The 23,318-nt window shown below is 38.3% G+C and overlaps 1 protein-coding gene across 3 annotated transcripts in view; it reads left to right on the forward strand.

Moving 5' to 3' along the window:
- The window catches only part of PIEZO2 (piezo type mechanosensitive ion channel component 2), a 324,107-nt gene that overhangs the window by 104,982 nt on the left and 195,807 nt on the right, over window positions 1-23,318 (forward strand). For all 3 annotated transcript variants that reach the window (XM_087818935.1, XM_087818934.1, XM_087818936.1), the window contains exon 3: window positions 21,430-21,555. In XM_087818935.1, the coding sequence (XP_087675061.1) occupies window positions 21,430-21,555 (126 nt within the window). The remainder of the gene's footprint in view (window positions 1-21,429; window positions 21,556-23,318) is intronic.

The following is a 23,318-nucleotide window of genomic DNA, read 5'->3' on the forward strand; positions in this document are numbered from 1 at the left end:
TCTCTTCCTCTCTTTCTCTCCCTTTCTCTGTTTCTCTAAAATCAATCAATAAATAAAAAAGAGTCTGTGTGAGCTCAGACAAAGAGGTCCGAATCTGAGAATGAAAAGAATCCATCAATGCAAAGACTCTAAGGGAGAATGTTCCAGGCAGAGGGACGAGCATTCCTGTTTGTAGCATGACACTGTCTCATGTACACTTAGGAACCATTCTGCAAGGCAACTACAAAGTCACTGAGAAAATAAATAGGTATACACTTTTATAACATGTTTTTCCATCCCTTGTAATGACTGAAATACATGGTGCATGATTACACTATATTACACACATCCAGGGAATGTAAATGAAAAGCATTCATGCTTTAATAACGATTGTGTTTACCTGTAATGAAATGCATTATGGTGAGGATATTTGCACTTATTTAGAGTATTAAGAATACCATTCATTTTCAGAAGTATAAGGGACAATAGAGGTTACCTCTGGAGCAACTGCCTTCTTAATGCTTGTTTCCTCCATTATCATGAACAGATCATTCACTTTCTACTTGAACACTTCCAGTAAGATAAGGAACTCATTGATTTCCAGGACAGCCCTCCATTTGCCATTAGGAAGCTTTGGCCTTAGAGAGCAAAAACATGTCTCTTGATAACTTCAGCAACTTCCCTGAATTCTGTCCTTTGAAAAATCTCAAAGTTAAATTTCATCTCTCGTCACCTGGAAAGCTGTTCTGATGTGTGAATGCCGTGGCCACTTTCTGGTGAGAATTGTCTCCAAGCTGGGTGTGCCCGATTCTTCCATCGGAGATTGCTTCTAACTGCTACCAACGATGTGGTCTCCCCGACCTCCCCTCAGCTTGCCGGTAGCTCTCCCAACCCCAGCAGGTCATTGTGGCCACATTGAACGTCAGTAATGAGGGGAGAAGAAAATGACAGAAGACTTTGAGCGTGAAAAGATGAACATCTCCCAACTACAACCTTAAGAAGAAATAGTGAAATCAGTATATAAAATCTGCATGCATGAGGGCAAAACCTGCAAGCGAATATGCCTCCAATAAAAATACATTCTATCTCTTGATGTGGGGCTTATAATTAGATGTGATCTCTTCAATGCCAGGTGTCTGTTCTTACACACTTTTGCATTGGCCTCTTCTAGGGCTTGATTCATAAGTGTGGCTTCTGTGCCCCTTTCCTCTTCACCTGCTCATTTTCACATATACTTTGCTTCCAATTTTCAATGAACTAACTGCGTTTCTCTGGCTCTCCTCTCTGTTAAGTGCTTTGGCCCCCCGAGTTCTTGCAGAGGCTCCCCAGCATTCACGTTCTCTCCGGTCCTTAAATTGCCTGGGCTGTGGCTTGTTTGATGCTCTGGGTCTCATCTTTTATGCTTGCTACAGCTTCCTTTTATTTTCTTCTCTCTCTCTATTCTGTTTGTGCCCGTTTCTTTGATCTTACTTCCTGTGCCTTCCCTGTTCCTACCTATCCTGTTATTACGATCAGAATTACTGCCACTCTTCCTGGCCCATTCCAGCCCCTCTACCTCCCTCTCTTTCCTGTGGGGTTACAGCTTCCTAAGGCTAATCAGAGGCTTCTTTTTTCCTTACTTGCCGTGGTTCCAAATCCATGTGCTACACTGAGGCACACAATTAGGTTAATAAAAATCATCAGTTGTTCTTGCTGGCTTTGGAAGACAAGGATGACAGGGAAAGAGGAGGAAAGGGACCTGAGGAAGTGAGGATGGAGAGGAAGAGCAAGGCCCGAGGAAAGAAGCGTCAGCAGCACCGCCTACTCCTCACTGATGGGGAGACAGTTCTCAGTGCCTGAAGTTGTGGTTGAAACAGAGAAGCGTCACAAGATAGTGGGAAAGATTTCCATTTTCAACATGATATTTAAAATATGAAGTTGAACATATGCATACCTGTGATCGTTCTGACTTAAAAAGTTTGTGTGTGTTTTGCTGGGCTTTGATTGTCTGTAGGAAATGTAAGCCTGCCATAGAGGACCATGCAAATAAACAAATGCAGTGTACATACCGGGACTATAAGAGTTTGTTCTGTTCTGTAGCTTAGAGTACCCAGGAATTACGCCCCTTTCCCCTCAGGGTCAAACAACTGAGCAAATAAGGTGGGAAACTGGGAAATCTTTATTGCCCAAGATTACTCTTTTTTTGATTTCTTGATGAAATCAAGGAGGTTTGCTAATGCCTGGCCTTTGAAATATGGGTGAGGGACCCAGGTTTCTGTCATTTGGATTTATAGCAGCACCTGGAGTAGGTGATCTCCAAACTGTTAATGCCAGCAGCCACTGTGGGTTTCACAGGGACTGCTTGTGACTATATTCATGACCCTCCCAAAACATCGTTTACTTTTTTGTTTCTTTGGGTTTTTTGGACTACTTGCAACATTTAAAAAGTCACATTAGCTCTCTTTAGAGAACCTGGAGAATTTTGGAACGTTGTGTTTTTGAATGACCTCTGTTTTAGGAGAAATAACATATTTGGGGATTGAAACAATACAGCCTTTGGCACAATTCAGCTGTGAAAAGCCTGTTTAACACGTTTCACTTAAGTGTTGGGTTTCCCATATCACCGCCTTACAAGGATCATTTCATTTCTGATTAGGGCTCTCATCGGACCACCCACATGGACTATAATGTTCCTAATGAATGAGAATGGAACATCCCATTGTTACCATTACCATTAGGTGGTTCGCTCTGGAAAATTGGTAGGGGCGGCAGCTGGTCCACCTGCATTATTCACAACCTCTCAAGTTGCTTGAAAATGCAGATTTTTCTGGTATGTAGATAATCTTGAATTAGCAATTGAAGTATAAAAGAATGGTAAAATAAAAATCAAATGTTGATGAATCCCTATTATTTCCTTATTGCTGCTGTAACAAATTACCACAAATTTAGTGTCTTAGAACAACACAGATGTATCACCTTATGGTTATGCAGGCCAGAAGCGTGAAATGGGCTAAAATGAAGGGCTGCCGTCCTTATTGAAAGCTTGGGAGAGAATTCATTTTCTTGTAATTCCCAGCTTCTAGAAGCTTCCAGGGCATTCTTTGACCCATGGCCCCTTCCATCTTCAAAGCCAGCAAAAGTTGGGTCTTTCTCATGATGCCATCTCCCTCCTGCCTCCGTCCTTCCCTTGTAAGGACACTTGTGATGACATTAGCTCACATGGATAATTCAAGATCATCTTCCATCTCAAAATCCTTACTTAACTTAATCACATCAGCAAAGTCCTTTCTTCCATGTACGGAAACATTTCTCAGATTCTGGGGATTAGGGTTTGAACATCTTTGGGGGTCATTATTCTGCCAAATAACATTTCAAATGGATAATGAAGAGGTAAAAGATTTAATCAGAAAATTCACAATATCTGAATAACCTAATGTTTTAAAAGAATGCATCTATAACTAGTGCCACTGAAAGGCAAAACTAAATAGTTCTTTGGTTCACAGACCAATAGGAATGTAAAAAATCAACCCGCCACCTGACCTGGCATCCCAGAGTGTACAATGAAAATCAGAAATTTACATTTAAATTTCCTACACAAGCATTTACATCTACTTAATTCTTAAATAGAAGCTAAGCTTAATTAAAAGTTAGAATCTAGAGTAGTATAATCGACGTTTCACAGTGTCTGTGGAGATTAGATATGAGTTAAACAAGGACCGAACTGCTGTAAGTGTCGTTAGTGCTGGGAATATAGACGATGCCTGCAGCATTAGCTTATGGACGTGTCATACTTGAGAAAAAACGTGCTCATTAACCGTTGTGGGTAGATGCTTTGGTCAACATTTAGGTGTCATAATGGAGCACTTAAGGAAGTTAAAAAAGATGTTTAAAATTTTTTTCTGAAATTATAAGAAATAATCACTCAGGTTTATATGTCCTTGAAAATATTATATCTTCAAGAGTAGAGCATAGTCTGCTAACTTCTTCTTTAACCTGTCTTTATCGCCCTTTTGCAAAGGAATAGGAACAATGGAATCCACTGGTAATGTGCCTGTTTTCAATTATATACATGTTTCTCTTTAAGGTCTTTGGTGACCCCCAGATATATCAGGGGTTGTGGATTTAGTTTTCCTTGGGAATGTAAGTCACAGAGCAGCTAACTGCTTTGGCTGCTTCTCCTAAGGCAATGGAATGGGCTGTCCAGGCTGTGAATCTGTCTTATGAAGGTATAGCAATTGAGTGATAGGAAGGAAATATGCATGCCCATTGCAAAGTCTTATATTCTGTTTAAAATTCTGTTATATATGAGTATTAAAGTAAAATTATCTAGCACATTTAAAATATAGACATTGTCCTAATACATGCAGTAATAAGGTCTTCATTAGCTATGGGAAAGAAGTATTTAAATGTATCTAAGTTTAAATATACTATAGGAGGAAAGGGTTTAGCATGTATTTATCCTTCGATTTATATAAGAGAAAAAAGTCAAACTCCAGTATAGCAGATTTTAGTTGCCAGGAGAGATTAGTTTGATTCTCATTTTTATAACCTTAACCCCATTACATTGTTGAATTGTGTATGGTAGTATAATTGAATTAAAGCCCTTTTTAAAAGTACAGTTATAGGAAACAAAGATCAAATGCAAACAAATTCTTGTCTAATAGATGAATGAATAAAGAAATAAAGATTTAATTTGAAATTAACATGTCAAAAAGAGAGAAAATGTATTTTAAAAGCTCCTAAGTCCTGCATTCTTTCAGGCTGTTAAGATGTTCCTTGCATGTTATGACTAAAAGACTGGAGGCCACAGCTTGTACTTAGGGGCCATGCCTTCTTTGTTTTTTTCACACTATATGGTAGCATAGTGTCTTGTCTATTGTAAATGCACAATGAATAGATGTTGAATGAACAAATACATTCAATGCATTTAAAAACTAACCTAAGGCCTGAGGTGGGGGTGGGGGCAGGTGAGGGGTAGAAGGGGTCAATGGGGGGAAAAAGGGACATCTATAATACTTTCAACAATAAAGATAAAAAGCCAAACAAACCCAAAACCCTAACATTCAATTGTTTATCCAATAGGAAGATGTTGATAATATAATTATTCTTTAAAAAATATTTACTGGGCTTCCTCTTAGGATCAAGTCTTCTTTGGACTAAGTATATAAATACATAGAAGGTAGACAGGAGCCCCCACCTCATGGCAGTTACCGTGAAGGGGAAACAATGGCCAGTATACTTAGATTCTTGTATTACTTAATGACCCACAGATGTTGATTGCAGTTTTTTGCCCGTTCTCTCAAAGCTACCCAGTCCAAGTTGGTGAGTTGTTCAGGGAAAACAGAGACAGAGAATAAATACCAGTGAGCGAGTAAAGACCCCTCGAATCAATGACTTAATTCATGTGCGCTTTGGATGAAAATGTGTTTCCTTGGTGCTCTTCTAGTCCCAGAGGTACTCTGCACATAAGTGAAGTGAGTAGAGTCAGAATTTGGCTTCCAGAGGATTGTGTGATTAGGTGTCCATCATTCCTGAGTTGTGTAGAGCACGTTACGCTTCTCAGAGCATTTTCGGAGCGTGAAATCACTGTCTTGCCAGGACCTTGGGGAGCACTTAGGCAGCATTTTGAATGGCTCAGTTTTACAACTTTCAAAACCAAAGTGTAGAGTAATGATCTCTTTGAGGGCCTTTATTTCCCTCTGGTTTGTGTGCTACTCAAACACAGTTGCTATCCTTAGCACTAGAACAATGCTGGCACCTAGTAGTATTTGGTACATATTTATTGAATTAAAGCTACAGGGCACTTTGAAATGTGGTTTTGGTTAGGGATTTATCGATTACAAAAATGGTGAAGGTTTAGTAGTTCCTTCATGATTTTTTCTTTTCATGCAGTCGCCTCATGTATTCATTGGGCTGCCTAACAAAGCACCAAAGAGTGTTTGACTTAAACAGCAGAAATCTATTTATCACAGCTTTGGAGGCTGGAAGTCTGAGATCCACGTGTTGGTAGGGTTGGTTTTTTCTGAGGCCCCTCTCTTTGGCTTGCAGATGGCCATTTTCTTCCTGTGTCTTTACATGGGCTTCTCTCTGTGTGTCCCTCTGGGTGCCAGTCATATTGGATTAGGGCCCACCCATGGGCCCTAATTTTAACTTATAGGACCCTATCTTCAAATGCAGTTACAGTATGAGGCATTGGGAATTAGGACCTCAACATAAGAATTTGAAGGGGAAACAGTTTAGCTCATACCACAACACTTATTTTTACAGTGCTCCACTTATATTATTAGTCTGTATGAATACAAGAGAAGTGTAAAAATCTTTAAAATTAAGACATACAGTGCTTCCACAATCTGCTTGACCAGTCTACTTGCTAAATCAAGCCAATCCTTCCCTCGTCTGGAACCTTCTGCACAGTGGTTCTCAGCCCTGGGTCACTGTGGAATTATCTGGGGAGTTCTGACAACAAATCCATTATCTGACCCAGCGCAGAGCAATGTAAGGCCCTCAGGTAGCTTTCATGCATAGTAACCCCTTTAAATCCCCACACACTTCAGAGACTCCCCAGTTAGTCCAGCATTATTTAATAAGAACCCTTGGCATACACTGTCCAGCTAAATAACAACTACACCCCTAGAACACCACCACAATTTCTGTTCTGAAGCAATCTTTGACTTTATGTAGCAAAAGAAAAAGTTACGGAGATTCTGAAGGACTTGAACAAAATGACATAAGGAGTTATGTAGCAAGTGTAATCCTCAACACAGTTGAAGGGATAGTATAAGAAAGTAATAAAAGCAATTATTATTTTTTTAAAATGTGTTTATGCCCATTTCCCTATTGAATTAATTAGCTGGGAGATTTATTATTGTCCATAATAATAGGAGGGCTACAAAATATTTATAATCTTTAATTAACTTTATGAAGAGCAGTGCACACTTCTTTGAGCCTTAAGCCTTTAGAACATCTTGTCATTCCCTCTACCCTTAAGTCAGCTAGCTCTAGGCCCCGCACCCCTTTGGAAACATGAGTACTTCCAGTACTGGGACTGAATGTTGTTTGCCTTGGTCACCGTAACAACCATTATAATACTGGCATGCGTGTAGCATGCAGCCCGCACATGTTAGAATGGATGAGAGAATGGTCAGGAGATATGCACAGGATGGAACTGTGGACCGTAAACATGATTTGGGATCCATAAGTTCAGAGCTAGAGGTCTATCAGTGACCAAGGCTCAAAAGCTGGGATATGTGGAAGAAGCTAATAAAGACACAGATGGTCATAAGCGAGCAATTGAAGAACTGGGAAAGTCATCATTGGCCATAGAATGTAGAGGTGGCCAGGAAAGGCAGCCGCAAGAGTTAACAGCCACTGACAGCATGAACTAATTAAGATGAAAGCATGTGTTTGGGATTTGCTTCGATGTTTTCTGGTTGGGCAGAACCTGGTGCGTGGTGTGGTTGGCCTGTTTCCAATGCAGAGACAGAGTCCTGGGTGATTAGCACAAGGCCCCTGCTGTGGCTGGAACTCATATTGCAGGCACAGAAGGCAAAGGTAGTTTGACCATTTTCTAGATGATCTGGCAAAAACATTCCTTTTTGTTTTGTTTTTTTAAAAGGGGGCATTTCTAAATTCAGAGAGTTTGATGCCCAACCAAGTGATTAATGGGAAAACTATTGGCAAAAGGGGTCCTTGGTTTATGCATTTCTCCATATATACACTATTGCCCCTTTGTCAAATACTCATTGCTCCTGCCCAGTGAGGAGGAAGGTGACCCTCTGAAGGCAGTCGGGAACCAATGGCACTCTGCTTAACTCAACCTGGTGAAGATGGAGGGCAGATTTTTACATTTAGTCATATATTTACTATCTCTGTACTCTTCATTTCATCCTGTACATCTGAGTTGTGAGTGTGATTTTTCTTTCCTGAAGAACCTTTAGCAGGCCTTACAGTGCAGGTTTGTTGATTGTGAATTCTCTTGATTTTCTTTTGTCTAAAAATGTTTTCATGTTTGCCTTCATTTTTGAAGGGTAGGTTCACTAAATATAGAATTTTTGGTTGAAAAAATGTCCCCCTTCTGTTCATTCAGCATAATAAATGTCATTCTAATATCTTCCGGCTTCCACAGTTTTTGATGATGTCAGTCATAAATCTTGTTATTGTTCATTTGCTAGTTTTCTCTGGTTCCTTTAAAATTTTTTCTTTATCTTAGACTTTCAGTAATTTGACTGTGATGTATCCCAGAGTTATTTCTCTTTGAGCTTATTGTGCTTGGGGTTCATTGCGATTCTTATATCTCTAGAAGGAATAAGAATTGACTGGAAAGGGCATGAAGAACATTTTCGGTGGCGTAAATGTTCTAGGTCTTGTCATGATGGCTTCACAGATGCAAATGTTTCCCAAAACTCCTTGAGTTTTATACTAAATGTTTATGCATTTTACTTTATTCAGATGAGACAAGTGACTTAAAGCTTTTATGTTAAAAATGTATAACCTTTGGAAGCTAGATGTATTAATTTTCCTTAACAAATGAGTATATTATGACTAAGTCTGGGAATTCAATTTACCATTTTGTTTCTGAGGACACTTTTTAAATCTCTGTGCTCTGTGCATATTTTTGTCTTCTAAGTGACAGAAATCCTGGTTAAAATGGAAAAAAAAAATAGGTAATGTCATAAAAAAGAAATATATGTTAAGGTCATTTTAGACTATTAGAGAGGGATCTTCATAAGAATATACTCAAGAGTCAAATAGCAGATAAAATTGAAAGGGAAGCATCTTAAGATTTGGGGGTGGGGTGGGGGGAGAGGGAGGGAGAATATGGGAAAGGGAGAGGGTGAATGAACTTGAAGATGATGGGAAGGAGAGATTTGTGAATTTGGCCACTGTATTTCATAGCAGATGTAGGTGTCTGCTGGCAAATAGGCTGATACCAGGTACATTTTTTATCTCAATGAATTTAACTCTGAGGAGACAAGGTTTTCCTGTTTCTTTCCCTGCCATATGCTATTGCCCTGCCTCCTTCAATCTTGTACCCTGGTGAAGAGGAAAGATTTTACATTGTGTTCTCCACATGGCTGTGCTAAGCTGTAAATTGCCATTATGACTTATTGTGTGCTAACTATCTGCTAAGCGCTTTTCTAAGCATTGGGGATACAGTGATAACCAGGCAGGACAAAATGGTCCCTTGTACCTCTGAAGCTTACATTTGGAAGAGACAGGCAATAAAAAAGAAATGAAGAAAATAAGGTAATTGCAAATAGTAAGGGGAAGAGAGCAGGATAATATGATAAGGAGCACTTGGAGGATGGTGTCTGTTTTAGCTTGGATGACCGGGGAAGTCCTAAACACCTGATGTGAGATCCGAGCAAGAGGCAAGAGCTAGGCCCGTACAATCTAAAAAGAGAAATTGCATTGTCTTCTTGCCAGTTTCACAGATAAACAAAAATTACCATTGTAGTAATGACGAAACATTAATTAAAAGGCTGGTTTTAAAAAATCTTCTAGGCTCTTTCTGGGGAAAGAAGCTCAGGAAAATAGATGTCCTTTGCCGAGACCCCCTTTGCAAATGAGTCACTCCTCTGTTGCTTGTGAGCACAAATAACAAACAGAAGGCAGGGCTGGATGACAGCTGCCCCACCTGGCCCCCAGCCTGTGGAGGAAGCTCCGGTTAGAGAGAATAAATGCGGCAGGTCACAAGGCAGTTAGTCATAGTAACCTGGTACTGTTCCCTGTGGGGGAAAAAACAAAGCAAAACAAGATAGCAGCACACAGAGTCTCTCCTGATGAGTTACTGAGACAGAAAGACAGTCCTGGCTGACTAACCGGGCAGCCCATGCCAATGGAAAAGTAGATGTGGAGAACACTCGATGTAGGTAGTGAGCAACCAGAAGCACTACTGACAGTCCCTAATCCACACCTGCCTTTGGTGAGCACCACTCTCAGGTGCGCCATGACACCCCCCAGCACCCAAGTCTCTGCAGCTCCACCAACGTAAAGCTGAAGGGAGAAACTCCTTCTTTATGCAGCTGTTCATGCCTAAAGGGAGAACTTGACTTCTTGAAAACAAGTGAAAGAAAAAAAGACAAAGGCAATCACGAAGTGTAGCAGGGTAGACATTTTTCAGTCAGATTCATTGTTTTCCTAGAGAAACTGCAGCATAACTGTGCAGGAGGCCCCCGAAGCTGATTGCTGGAAGAATGCCCCATGGGGAGTGAGCCTGCCTTGGATGGGAATGGACTGGATGGCCTAATAGTTTTCCCCCATTCATTACCATTTGCAGGTCCCTCAGTGCAGAATTTGGCAAACTGGCCCAGTAAAATGACAGGAAGTACGAGGACTTCTTGCTGGCTTGATGTGAAATGTTCCTGCCAACACGCATTGAGATCAGTCCACAAGAGCCCCCTTTTCTCATTTATGCGATTTTTATTTACTATTATGTCCTTTCAGTAACCATTTAACGGGGTCTCTCACGTGTGGAGTGCTGTGCTAGGCACTTGGGAGTGTCTAGGGGTGTGACACTTGGCTCCTACTTTACAGTCTGGTCAGCGTTAGGAAGTGCGCATGTCGATGGTCTGGAGCAATGTGTTGGGCAGGATCCTCCTCTGACAAACTGGGTGTTCAGTGCAGCCAGTTCAGGGAAAGGAGTTTTAGAAGGGCATTTTTTCCTTTCTTGAACAATCACTTATTAGGATAATTGAAGTTCGCCCTAGCTGGCTTGACTCAGTGGTTAGAGTTTCTGCCCATGGACTGAAGGTTCCCGGGTTCGATTTTGGCCAAGGGCACATACTTAGGTTGCAGGCTTGATCCCGGGTGCTGGTCAGGGTCTGTGCGGGAGGGAACCAATTGATGTCTCTCTCACATCGATGTTTCTTTCTCTCTCTCTCTCTGAAAAGCAACAGAAAAAATATCCTTGAGTGAGGATTTTAAAAAAAAAGATAATTGAAATTCACATGAATGAGGCCCATTAACTTCAAAATTTCTTGAGAAAATTCTACCTTCTGATTTTGACAGCTTGATCAGGAGAACAGATTTTTTCTTGTGTATTATTTGTTTATTTTGTATTTTCTCCTTTCCATATCCTCTTTAAGGCAATTAGGCTGAAAGTCAATGTATGGACATCAAACCATACCTTTGATAATTTGAGTTGTCTAAAAAATAACTAAGACTTTTTATTACCAAATGGCTGCTGCCTGATACAGAGGAGCTGCTCCGTGGTCTTCTTGAAGATAAATATGGGGGAGGGGCAACTCAGTCAGAGAAATTTGTGTAATTCCAGAATCAGTGGTGGAGTGGGACATTCCGAAGCCAAATCTGGTAGCTTAGTTAATTCTCTCTTTGTTTTCCTCTGGGGTTTGCAGGATTTCCATCCAAAGGGAACCAGGGAGCTGTCAGCTGGCTCCTCACTCTGAGTGCTCAGGGGTGTCACTACTAACAACTCCTCCTAGGGATTCAGATCCCTGAGAACTCACAGGGTTCAGGACAAGACATTTCTGCAGGAAGGTCTGCAGTCAGGGAGTTTCTGCCGTGGACAAGCCCATACTCACACCCCACTCTTCTCAGGCCCTGGCAGGAAAATATGGAAACCATCAGTTGTTTAGGGTCAAAGTTGCAGAAATCATAACATGGTTTAAAAAAAATAGTAAAAGCAACACAAAATAGTGACTAACTCTTTCCCCTTAATCCTATAGTTTGTTTACTTGAATTGGCAAAAAGCCCCGATTCAGAGGTTTCACTTTTACATGAAAACTTTTCTCAGTGTTCCAGTAAATACCATCCACATTCTCAAACCTCACTCATCATTCAGCCTCCCAGTGCTGTCCTGCCCTTCAGAGACAAGAAATGGAAGGACAGGGGCAAGACCCGTCACTGGGGTGGCTCTGCAGAGGGCCAAGTGAATTTTTGTCTCCTGTGTTTGAACCTATGTTTGTTTAAGGCTACCCTTGACCTCATACAAAGGCATTGGCCATTCGACGAGGAAGCCCCAGGTCTCTAATGCCTTCCTCTGTTTGCATGGAACTGGCTAACCCACTGATCCTACTAAAGAAAATTCTTCATATTGCATTGGATGTTTGTATTGTCCTGTTTTCTGCTAAACCCACCCATGAGGGCATAAGAATGTGCAAGGAAAGATGTTTTATTTGGGGCCTTAAAACTGAATTATTCAGTTTGGCTTCTTTTTCATATATTCAGCTTTTTAGACTTGAGCAGGAAGTTTTAAGTGTACTTATGTTGCCAGAGAAATCAGTGGGTCCAGTTTCCTGGGCATTAGTGGGAGTGGGGCTTTTGAGGTACTACTCGAATGAGCACTTCCGGATGCCCCCACAGGAGAATGAATGGTTTTTATTGGCGTGGAATTATATTTCTCAGGTTGCAAAGTGTCCCTTAACTCAGTCCTAAAAAGGTGCAGCTGGAGCTCCAGTGGAGCCCAAAGTAGGGCCAGTGTTCAGATTGTCTATTCCATGGTGGAATTGAGTCTGGTACAACATTAGGCTAATCACGGTCCATTAGTCCATTGTATGGAGTCCATATGGCCGTGAGCCACATGGGTAAGTGCAGAGGAGTGCACCCCCTGCAATAGGAGTCAGGCTCGGGCAGCAAGAGAGAGCCAAATGAGAGCACTCCTTTGTCCAGGAGTTTAAATATTCAGGTTTCCCATCCTTGCAGTGGCCACGCCTATTCTGGCCACTGACTTGTTCACTTGTTCATGTGGGAAGCACCTTCCCACATCACCTAGACATTACTGAGCAGGCATTTATCATCTAGTCCCTTCCTCCCCACAATCTGAGAGGAACGGACTTGGAGAATGCTAACTGTAGCTTCCTGGCAAAGCTGTATAAATGGCATGCTTATATTATCTAGTCTTTCTTGTTACTTAATAATCAGATTATTATAACAGTATCATTTATACATGGTTTGATGTGTATTAAATACATTTCTACCTGAATATTTTTTCCTTCAATAAAACATCACAATGAAACAACTAGCTCATAATTTTAAGAGTCAGGCATATCTTTACTACTTGAGTTCTGATTGTTGGCCTGATTTCCTTTTGGAAATGGTGAAATTAGAGAAAGTAAAAGTGTTTGAGGGGTCTTCTCCAGGGAATAGAGCCATGTGAGTGCAAAGAGGGAGTGCGGTGTTTATAACCTGATGAAAAGGAGTCAACACCCAGCTTTGTTTATGCTGCATAAACAAATGGGGAATGACCATTTGGAATGGGTCACACCCTGGAATCAGTGGAATGCCTACTAGGAAGTTTCTTGAATATCAAAGCACAGCCCTTTTCATTTCTCTATACTTATGAACATTTTACTTTCAAGTATGCTTGATTCTGCTAGGGCAGGGGGCTGCAAAGTGCAGCCCAAAGGCCAAATCTGCCAGTACCCACCACTGCTTTTGTATGGACTGTGAGCTCATTTAAATGGTTGAAAAAATATCAAAATTATTTCATGACATATGAAAATTACTTGAAATTCAAATTTCAATGTTCATAAATAAAGTTTTACTGGAACAGAGCCATTACTGATTTGTTTACATGTCATTGGTGACTGCTTTTGCACTACAATGGCAGAATTGTGTCCTTGCCTAAAACGATTATTCTCTGGCCTAGGAGCCAGAGGCCCTAGAATTTCCAGTTCTGCTGAAAGCTTTGGGTCCTTTCAACCTCCATAAGCTCATGTGCAAGTATATTTTTACATTTATTGTTTCTAATTAATTTAAATAAAAATGTTACCACCTATTTCTAATTTTTACTATCTTTATGATGCACCTAGCATTTTCTCTGCTTCTCAGTCACATGTATAATCTCAAGGGCACAATATGTTCTTATCCTACGCTGGAGACTATGACATTTTTAACAAGATGTCTCTCACATTGTAGTCATAAAACAATTGTTTGTTTCATGAACAAATAAAAAAATAAATGAATAGTACATTGAATATTTCTACCACTCTTTATGCTACTCTACTGAAATTCCTAATGACTTATGTCAAATTCTCTCAATCTACTGTCCATGTCTTCCAACTGCTGCTCCCAACTTTTCTGTTAGTTTGTGCTGAGCCCTCAGTGACCTCCTCCATACTATCGACTAATTCACTAAATTTATCTTTGTCTCTATTCAACCTAAGGTTTAACTTATCTATTGACCTATTTTACTAATTAAATAATTATATTTTAATTTCTCAGACATATAGTTGCTTTTTTAGTATCATCTGTTTTATTTCATTTCTGTCTACTTTAAAAAATAATCTTTTGTTTACTTTTTAGGATTTCATTTACTTATTATTATGAAGATCCCAAGCAACTTATTTTAAAGTCACTTTTAGTATGTTTCATAATTTTCATATTACTTTTTCTGAAATAATATCCCAATCATCTTTTCTATCTTCATGTTTCCTTATGTGTTTTTGAATTATGGCTTGTTTGGAACAAGAACTCTTTTTGTCTTGGTGTCTCCCTCCCATCCCAGCACCCTCTCCCTCCACACCCCATGCTTCTCTGTGTAATGCTTTTGCAGTTCCCACCTGGACACGTGGGGCTCCACTGGAGAACTAGGTCATATCCTCGTGGTGCAGAGATTTGTCCTTTGATGATGTTGGGGATTTGGGCTTGCCCACTAGGTCATATCAATGTTTTCCCTCCTCCTTAAGCACACAGCTCCTTGTGAACCATATAGACCATAAAGTGGTTGAGAGTTGATTCTTTTCCAGAATCCTTGTAAAATCTGTGAAGCTTGGGTTTGTAACCCAAACCTTTGTTTTAATCAGTGTTCCTAACAGTCGCCTCCTTATTTATACTGAACATGTAATTAAATGCTCACCATGAAACCCACTTTGATTCCATTGCCTGCTTCAAGGCAGCCTGCAGACAGCTTTGCAGCTCTCTTCTGTTTCTGACCTTAGACATGTTTATCTTATGGTGGTGTCGGGCATGTGTTTCTGGTGATCTGCTTCATAATTTATCTATTGTTTCTACATGTTTAGTGCAAAAGAGCTACCGCAAAATAGGAATTACACCATCACCTGGAATTCCCAGGCCCCAGTATTTTCTGGAGTTGTAAGTCCCCGCTGCTTCATGCCCTCAGCCTGCTTCCTGCTCCATAGATATTTAGCCTCGAGGTACCTGCTAGGCTGACTGTCCAAGGACAATAAAAGTCTAGAACATGATGACCTAGTGGTTTTGTGGGGTACCATCCCAATCTCCTTCCATGACTGTGGCATTTACGAGAGACATCTTGAGCCCTGACTCAAGACTGCTCACAGCCAGAATTGTTTTTAGCTCTAGAAAGTTGCATTGACCAAGTAGCGCCTATATCTAGAGACAGCTCATATCTAATCTGGTCAGTGATGGGGGTGGGTGGGGTACAGGCTCAGCCCTCTTGCTCAATTCTAGAGAGCTCTGAAGGGCTATTCTAGCTCCAAAGCTCCCCAAGGACCAGTTGGTGTCTTCCCTACAGGGGTACCCTGTCCAGCTTCTCCCTTGGCTCAGTCCTGGCCCCCTCGCTTCCCTGTTGGTGCTGTGGCGGAGAGCTCTCCCCAGTAACTTCCGGCACAGCGATCGCAATCGCAGTCAATCCCCTGCAGATCCAACCCAGGACAGCACCTAACATAAGATATATATTCCCTAGTGTCAGATGTAGGCAGTATGTAATGTAAGAGTTAGGGAGAGGCCCCTTTGGGTCAAAGACGTTGAAGAAGAAATGAGACCTGGTCGTGAGTGATAACTTTAGGAGGGGTGGAGTGGACACTTGAGGCTGGCAGCTTCCCCTCGTCCACTGTCCCCAAGCTGTCATTCCTCTATACACCCAAAGCATCATTTTTTTCTCTCTGGTTGTAGTGTCAGCTTCATTGTGGGGAACCTTTTAGAAGAGATTACAACAGTTTAAAAGTTATTAAATAATAGCACATAAAGCCAGGGTAATAAATGATAGTTCCAAATGGGAAGGGAGAGGGGGGAAAAAAACTTTTCTGGCTCCAATAATGTGCCAATAAAAATATTAGGAATAGAAAACTGAGCTTTTGCAAGGGAGGGTTAAGAGGTGGGCTGCAGTGGGGAACTCTGAGTTTCACTTGGAGACATGCACTGGAAGCTTTGAGTCCAGTTTGTGAAGGTGGGAAGAGCTCTCGGGGAAATGAACTTGTCGGCCATTCTCCTGTTGGCTTTTGTAGTGTTCCCAGGAGCCTGTCTGTGACTCACTCCTTTAAGCAAAAAGGGTTTTGAGGAGTGCTGGAACGATGAGCTCCGTGAGATTTCAACTGGAGTATGTAGGAGATGTGCATGTTTGCTCTCCATTTGTGTTAGTTTGATGCCAATGGAATGGCCACTCTTTTCAGTCAGATGGTTAGTATTAATAACTTCATACAGTCCACTTAAAAGCTTGACTGCTTAGTTTATTGTGAAGTCCCAGCACACTCTTTCCAGCTAAAAGGTGTCTATATTTAACTCCATTGTGCATTGAGAAGAAAATCCTCATTTTTATGTATCAAGTTCCTCTTCATTTGTTCTATCTGAGCATGAAGTTGTGGGAAATCTTTTAAATATAAATATTTGCTCTCCAAGGTTTTTTTTTCTAAGTGCCATATATATATTGTCTACATGGTACTTCTAAGAGGTTTTTCTAATTAAGTTGTAACTAAATAATAAAGATATCTTTGGGGTAGGCTGAAGAAGACTTTGAAATGTGTATACACGCACACACACACACATTATACACACACACATACATAGTGTCCCCAAAAATGTATACGCATACATTTCTTGATAGCTCAATTGATATTTCTTTCTTTTCATATTTAACCTATTGGAAGTAATAATTAGTCAAAGTGTGTACATGGTTTTTGGGACAACCTGTATATAGAACTCTTCAAACTCTGACTTTATGTAAAATTGAAATTTGATTCCTTTAACTTATCTATAAACCAATAGATACTTCTTGCTGTTCCATTTTTACCCAAAAGAAAATTACCATAAGGCTCAGAGCTCTTATTTAAGAATTGCTAGGGTTTCGGATTGAATTGCTTCTTAAGTGGAAAATTTCTAAATTAGCTTGCAAATATTGACATAATCATGAGAACCGTGGATCTTCTACTGTCACATTTAAAATTACTTGAAAGCTAGAAAATTGGAAATGCTGGCTAAAGCAATGGCCTCTGAATTACTTTCAAAAGTATAATAGGAAGAGTTAGAGTTATACCTGTATTTAAAACCCAGTTATTGGATACAGTCTATGAAGAGCAAGTTTATTTTTGCAAGCTCTACTTGAGGAAATATATTGCAAATAAACAAAATCAAGTTAAAATTTATTGAAAAAACTGTACTTCCTTGCCTTGTTATTTATTATTTCTGTTAATATTAAATTTCTTCTGCTTTGGTATTCTAATAATCTTAGGAGACTTATGTATAAATACACAGTTTGGTACCATGTCATGCTGCCTGTAAATTGCCTCTTTTATGAATCTGCCATCTGGGTTATTGTTGCAAATCATCTCAACGTTACCATATATATTTTCTGATCCTTTTAAATACATGCCCAACTTTTTTATGTTTCTAATTATAAGAGATATTATTTCTAATTATGAGTGATTATATCTGTGGATAATTTATATTTCTTGAATAAATAAGAGTGAGTACTCAGAACACATGGGCAACCTAATATCCTTAGTAATTTCTGTACACACAACATATTTACTAAACCAGAAAAACAGAGATCATTTCTAGAAATGCCATGAATTAATTAGAGCATGACTGTCATTAGGGGGTGTGTGTGTGTGTGTGTGTGTGTGTGTGTGTGTGTGTGTGTGTGTGTGTGTGAACAAGCATCTTTGATCCCTTCTGTTCTGTTGCTCTTCACGACTAAAGCTCCAAGTTTTCCTTGGGTGCTATTTCCCTGTAGCCTGAAGAACCTACTCTGGCATTTCTTTCAGAGCAGATCTCCTGGTTCCAAATACTCTCGGTTTTCCTCCAACTGAGAATGTCTTTTGGCCTTCATTCCCAAAGGATATTTCCGTAGGTTATAGAATTCTGGGCTTATAGTTCTTTTTTTTCATAACTTTAAAGATGATGTCCCACTGTATCCGGGTTTTCATGGCTTGTGATTGAAAATACGTGGGCATGTAAATAGTTGTCCTCCTGTATGTAGGCAACATTTTTCTCTTGCTGCTTTCAGGAGTTTTTCTTTACCTTTGGTTTCCTTTGGTTTTTAAGTGTCTTGCAATAGTTTGAGTCTTCTTATTTGGCGTTTGCTAAGCTAATTGAATGGTAAATTCTTCACCAAATTTGGGGACGTTTAAACTATTATTCCAACTTTTTTCTGCACCAGTCTTTCTCTTCTCCTTTGATAACTCTAGTGACAGTTAACAGACCTTTTGATCCTCAGGTTTCCCGAGAGCCTATTAATTTTTATTTCAACCTTTTGCTCTCTGTGATTCACACTGGATGATTTCTATTAATCTCTTCTATTACACTGACCCATTCACTTGTTATCTTTATTCTGCTATTGTGTCTATCGAGTGAATTTTAAATTTCAGATAATGTAATTTTTCAGATCTAAAATGTTTTATTTATTTATTTTTTGTACTTTCTATTTCTCCATTGACAACTTGAATTTTTCCATACATTTTAAGATTGTTTACCTTTACCTCAGGGACTGTGGTTGTACTGAATGTTTTAAAATTATTTTCAAATATTCTAATATCTGGGTAATTTTAAGGTTAACGGTCATATTTTCAGTCATATTTTCCTGTTTTTTGTATATCAAGTAATTTGGGATTGTGCCCTTCTTCTTGTTGACATGCAGACTTTCTTTATCTATTCCAGATATCAATTTCTTGTACAGCTTGGATGTCCCAGCTAATCATTTGTGTGTAAACTTTATTTATGATGGCATTTGTTGAATCTTCTATTTTAATGCAATCTAATCTCCCTCTTTTTTGCCTTATAGTTTATAATTTTAGGCCTTGTTTTATAAGACAATCTCCACAGCAAAGGCACAAAGTTATTATCCTATATTTTTGTTTATTAACTTAGAATTTTATCTTTCATATATAGGCCTTTGTTCATCTGGAGATCACATTTGTGGCAGGGATCCACCATTATTCTTTTTCTGTATTTACTGAGCCAGTTTTTCATCTGCTAGATAGCTTATTCTTTCCTCTTGACTTATGGAGTAAACTTTGACATTTATCAAATTCATATAGTTTTTTTCTGAGTTCTATATGATATTCCATTGGACTTTTTCCCCTTCTCCGTAAGGAATCTAAGTTCCTGTTTGTTTGTTGTTTGTTTTAATTTATATTTATAGCATACCTTAAAGTCTGTTAGGACACATAAACCTTACCCACTTTTGTTCTTATTTCTCAAAATTTCAAGATTGACCTAGCAATTCACAAACTTTTATTCTTCCAAGTATATATTTTAAATAAGACTTTCTCAAACAATCTTTTATATGTATCTTGAAATACATTTGTTGAAGGCCTGAAAGGTTCTACTGCTATTTTACTTGAAATTACATTAAATTTATAGACTAAGTTTGGAAAAAATTGACATTTTTATTATACTAAGTCATCTGATTCAGGAATGTGACAAATCTCTTTATTTACTCAGATATTCTTATTTGTTTTACTATTGAATTTTACAGTTTTATAGATAAAGGTCTTATGTATTGTTTAAGGTTGATTCTCAGATTCTTTTATTAAGTCAGGGTTCATATAGGAATTGGCTCACACTATGGATTATGTAAGCTGGCTAAGAAAGTTGAAAATTTAAAAGGCAGGCTCCTGTCAGGAAGGGAAAGTCATCATCATTACCAAGCTGAAATTCATGGGCACATGTCAAAGCTACGGTCCACAGGTGACAGAATTTCCTCTCCGACTCCCATACATCACTCCTTAGCCTGGTTGTCAATCCTTCCAACTGATTAATTCAGGCTTGCCCAGCTTATCAAGAATAATCTTGTTACTTAAAGTCAATTGATTATGGATAGAGTCGTCATGGGTACAGAGTGCAGAGAATAGACTGACCTCTATCAGAGAGAAGAGGGTTGGGAGATGGGTAAGAAGGGTGAAGGAATTAAGCAAAGAAAAAAAAGAAAGATTCATGGACACTGACAAGAGTATGATGATTGCCAGAGGGAAAAGGGGCTGGGGGGAGGTAGAAGAAAGTAAAGGTCGTATAAATGGTAATGGAAGGAGAGTTGACTTGGGCTGGTAAACACACAGTACAATATACAGATGATGGATTGTAGAATTGAATCCTATGTAATTTTAACCAATGTCACCACAATAAATTCAATTAAAATAAAATTTGTGAAAAATGTCAATTGACTATGGACTTTTATCACATCTGTAAACTTACAGCAACATCTAGATTAGTATTTTGTTTTTTATTTGATTGTTGTTAATGTAGAGGAGCTGTATTGTTTTCTGTAAGATAATATTGTGCCTGAATCATTTACTTGTATTGGTTCTAATAGTTGGTCTGTAGATTCAATTGACATTCTATATAGATAATATCATCTGCAAATAATTCCATTTGATCATATTATCTGGAAATAATTCTAGTTATCTCAACTCTTTATGTTTTTCTTATCTTATAACATTGGCCAGTATACCCAGTGATATGTTAAGTGGAAAGGATATCAAGTGTCATTATCTGACATTAATGGGCTATCTCTAAAATGCTACCATAAATAAGATGTTTGCTTTAGTTACGGTATTAATCTTTTATCATATTAAGAATATTTCCTTCTGTTCCTAGTTTTGTGATGTTATTTTCTTTTATTATGAAGAAATTTTGAACTTTATGAAAACGTAATCTGTATCCATTGAGTAATCATGATTTAGCCTTCTAGTGTATGATTTAACACTTAAAGATTTGTTAATCTTAAGCCACACTTGTTTTTCTGCAATAAACCCTAGCTTATTATGGTGAATTACATTTTTATATACTGTTTCAGTTGGTTACCAAAATCTTTTTTAATAACGTATGTCTATGTTCATAAGTAAAATGGGCTTATAATTTCCTTTCTTTTCTAGACTTACTTAATTTTAAAATTAATGTTACTCTATCTTCGTAAACTGTTTTAGGAAACTTGTCTTTTTTCTTTACTCTCTGAAACTACTTTTATTAGATAGGGATTATCTGTTTTGTCAAAGTTGGCAGAACTCCCTTGTAAAATTTTCTGGCTAGGGGATTTTTGTGGTTTCATTTTGAGGTAACATATCATGATAATAGAAAAGCATGTTTCCTTTACACTGAGTTTTTAATCAATGTTCATTATAAAATTTTACAAAGGAAGTAAGATAGCTTTCATCTTTAGACTAATAATTAAGGGAGTAATTGCTACACTTTATATACTTTTGAGTCAGTTTACATGATAGATTATGTAGAAACACGTTTTATGTGGCACTGTACAAAGATGAGAATGAGCATGTTTCATCTTCAGTTCTCTCAACATCCCTGTGCTTTGTCCCCTAGGACACACGGGATGGCTGTTAAAGTCCCTGTGCTTCACCAGTCTTTCCTTCCTGTTGCTGCATATTATTTTCCACATCACCTTGGCTAGTCTGGAAGCTCAACACCGTATTGCACCTGGTTACAACTGTGAGTACTGTTTTTCCTATTATGTGTGTGTGTAATAAAGGTATGTGTCATAACTCTCATCAAAATCTATGTAATAATGAATTATATTATCAAATTCATGGCAATTTTTGGTCACTTGGCAATCCAATGTACTATACATACATATAAAGAAACTTTGCCATGGAGAACTGGGTAATACTAGCAACCTAACTAAATAAATCTTCAACATATATCAGATATTAGTCCTGTCTGTATGTAAGACATTATCCTTGGCATAATCTAAAACAATCAAGATTTACATACAGTCCCTGGAGCCTACAGTACAGCTAATGAGATGTGCAGTTTCTAACATGATAGTAAGAATATGAAAGTAGAATACCTTATACCATGTAGTGACCTAAACCCTATTCTGAAGCATAGTATAAAAGGATTTTATATGTCCTTCTGGGAAAAATGTAATGACACATACGTGTGTTTTTTCAGATTGAGAGTTCTTTGTTTCTAGTCATAGGATAATAATGTCTTATATGCATTATATTTTTAAGTTATGGTCATAAAAATTCAACACATATATGCTTTACCTAAGTAGTATCATCTTTACTAAATTAACCAGCCATCAGTTCAATCTACTTCAGTTTTTGTAGGATGTGTGATTGTGATTCGAAAAAATATAGAAGCAGTTCAAGTAGATGGAATACAATTCACATGTTTTAAATTAAGCCTCAGGAAACCCTGAGATATTTGAAATAGGTTATAATAGCAGCTTTAGATGGTCATTTTTAATTTGAATAAATCATTTGTGAGTTTGAAATTTCCTGATCTTCGTAAGTGCACATACAAGTAACTTGAAGTGAACCTATACTTTCCTGTAAAATAAAAAGGAGGTCCAGATTCTTTACAAATCAACGAGTATTGGCATATACATAGTGAGAGATTCTTTAGTAAAACCATTTTTATAAACTATTCAGCATCTCTCACTGGGTAACTTGAGAGAACTAAACTTTACAGGGCTAAAGTTAGTATTCATTTTGGCCATTTTATTGAGTTCAGAGTTTTTTGGATAGTAATACCTATCAAAATGAATTTTGATTTAAGATCTGGTTATTATTTTTAAAATTGAGATATAATTTATAAACCATAAAATTCACCCATTTAAAGAATATAATTCAGTGGTTTTTAGGTTGTACATCATCACTATTTAAATCCAGGACACTTAAATCACTCCAAAAAGAAACCCTGTGCCCATGAACAGTTGTTCCCCCTTCTCTTTTCCCCATCTCTAGGCAACCACTAATTTACTTTCTGCTTCTATTAGATTTACCTATTCTGGACATTTTATGTAAACAGAATTATACAACATGTGACTTTTTGTGCCTGGCTTCTTTCTCTTAGCATGTTTTCAAGGTTGATCCATGTTGTAACATGTTTTAGTATTTCATTCTTTTTCATGGCTGAATAATATTCCATCATCGAGATGTGTTTTTTAATGTTTGGAAGTCACTTTATTATTAAAAACTTAATAAAAGACAGTCTTTAAATATAAATAGGACTTACAATGATAAAGAGTATTACATTTGGTCAGTTTCAAATCATTTTGGACTGAGTAGAAATGATATTAGTGATATTTTGTAGTGTTTCTCAATAAAAAATCTTTGCATGTTTCTTCATTCCCAAAGCCATAAGGAAGAATTTTTTAACCAAAAGTGTTGTCTGAATGAAGGGCTAGTTCATGAATAATGAGTTCTTCATCACTGAAAGTATTTTATCACAGGTATATTACAAAT

The sequence above is a fragment of the Miniopterus natalensis genome, chromosome 7 (assembly GCF_054644295.1).
Source record: "Miniopterus natalensis isolate mMinNat1 chromosome 7, mMinNat1.hap1, whole genome shotgun sequence".
Classification (NCBI taxonomy): domain Eukaryota; kingdom Metazoa; phylum Chordata; class Mammalia; order Chiroptera; family Miniopteridae; genus Miniopterus; species Miniopterus natalensis.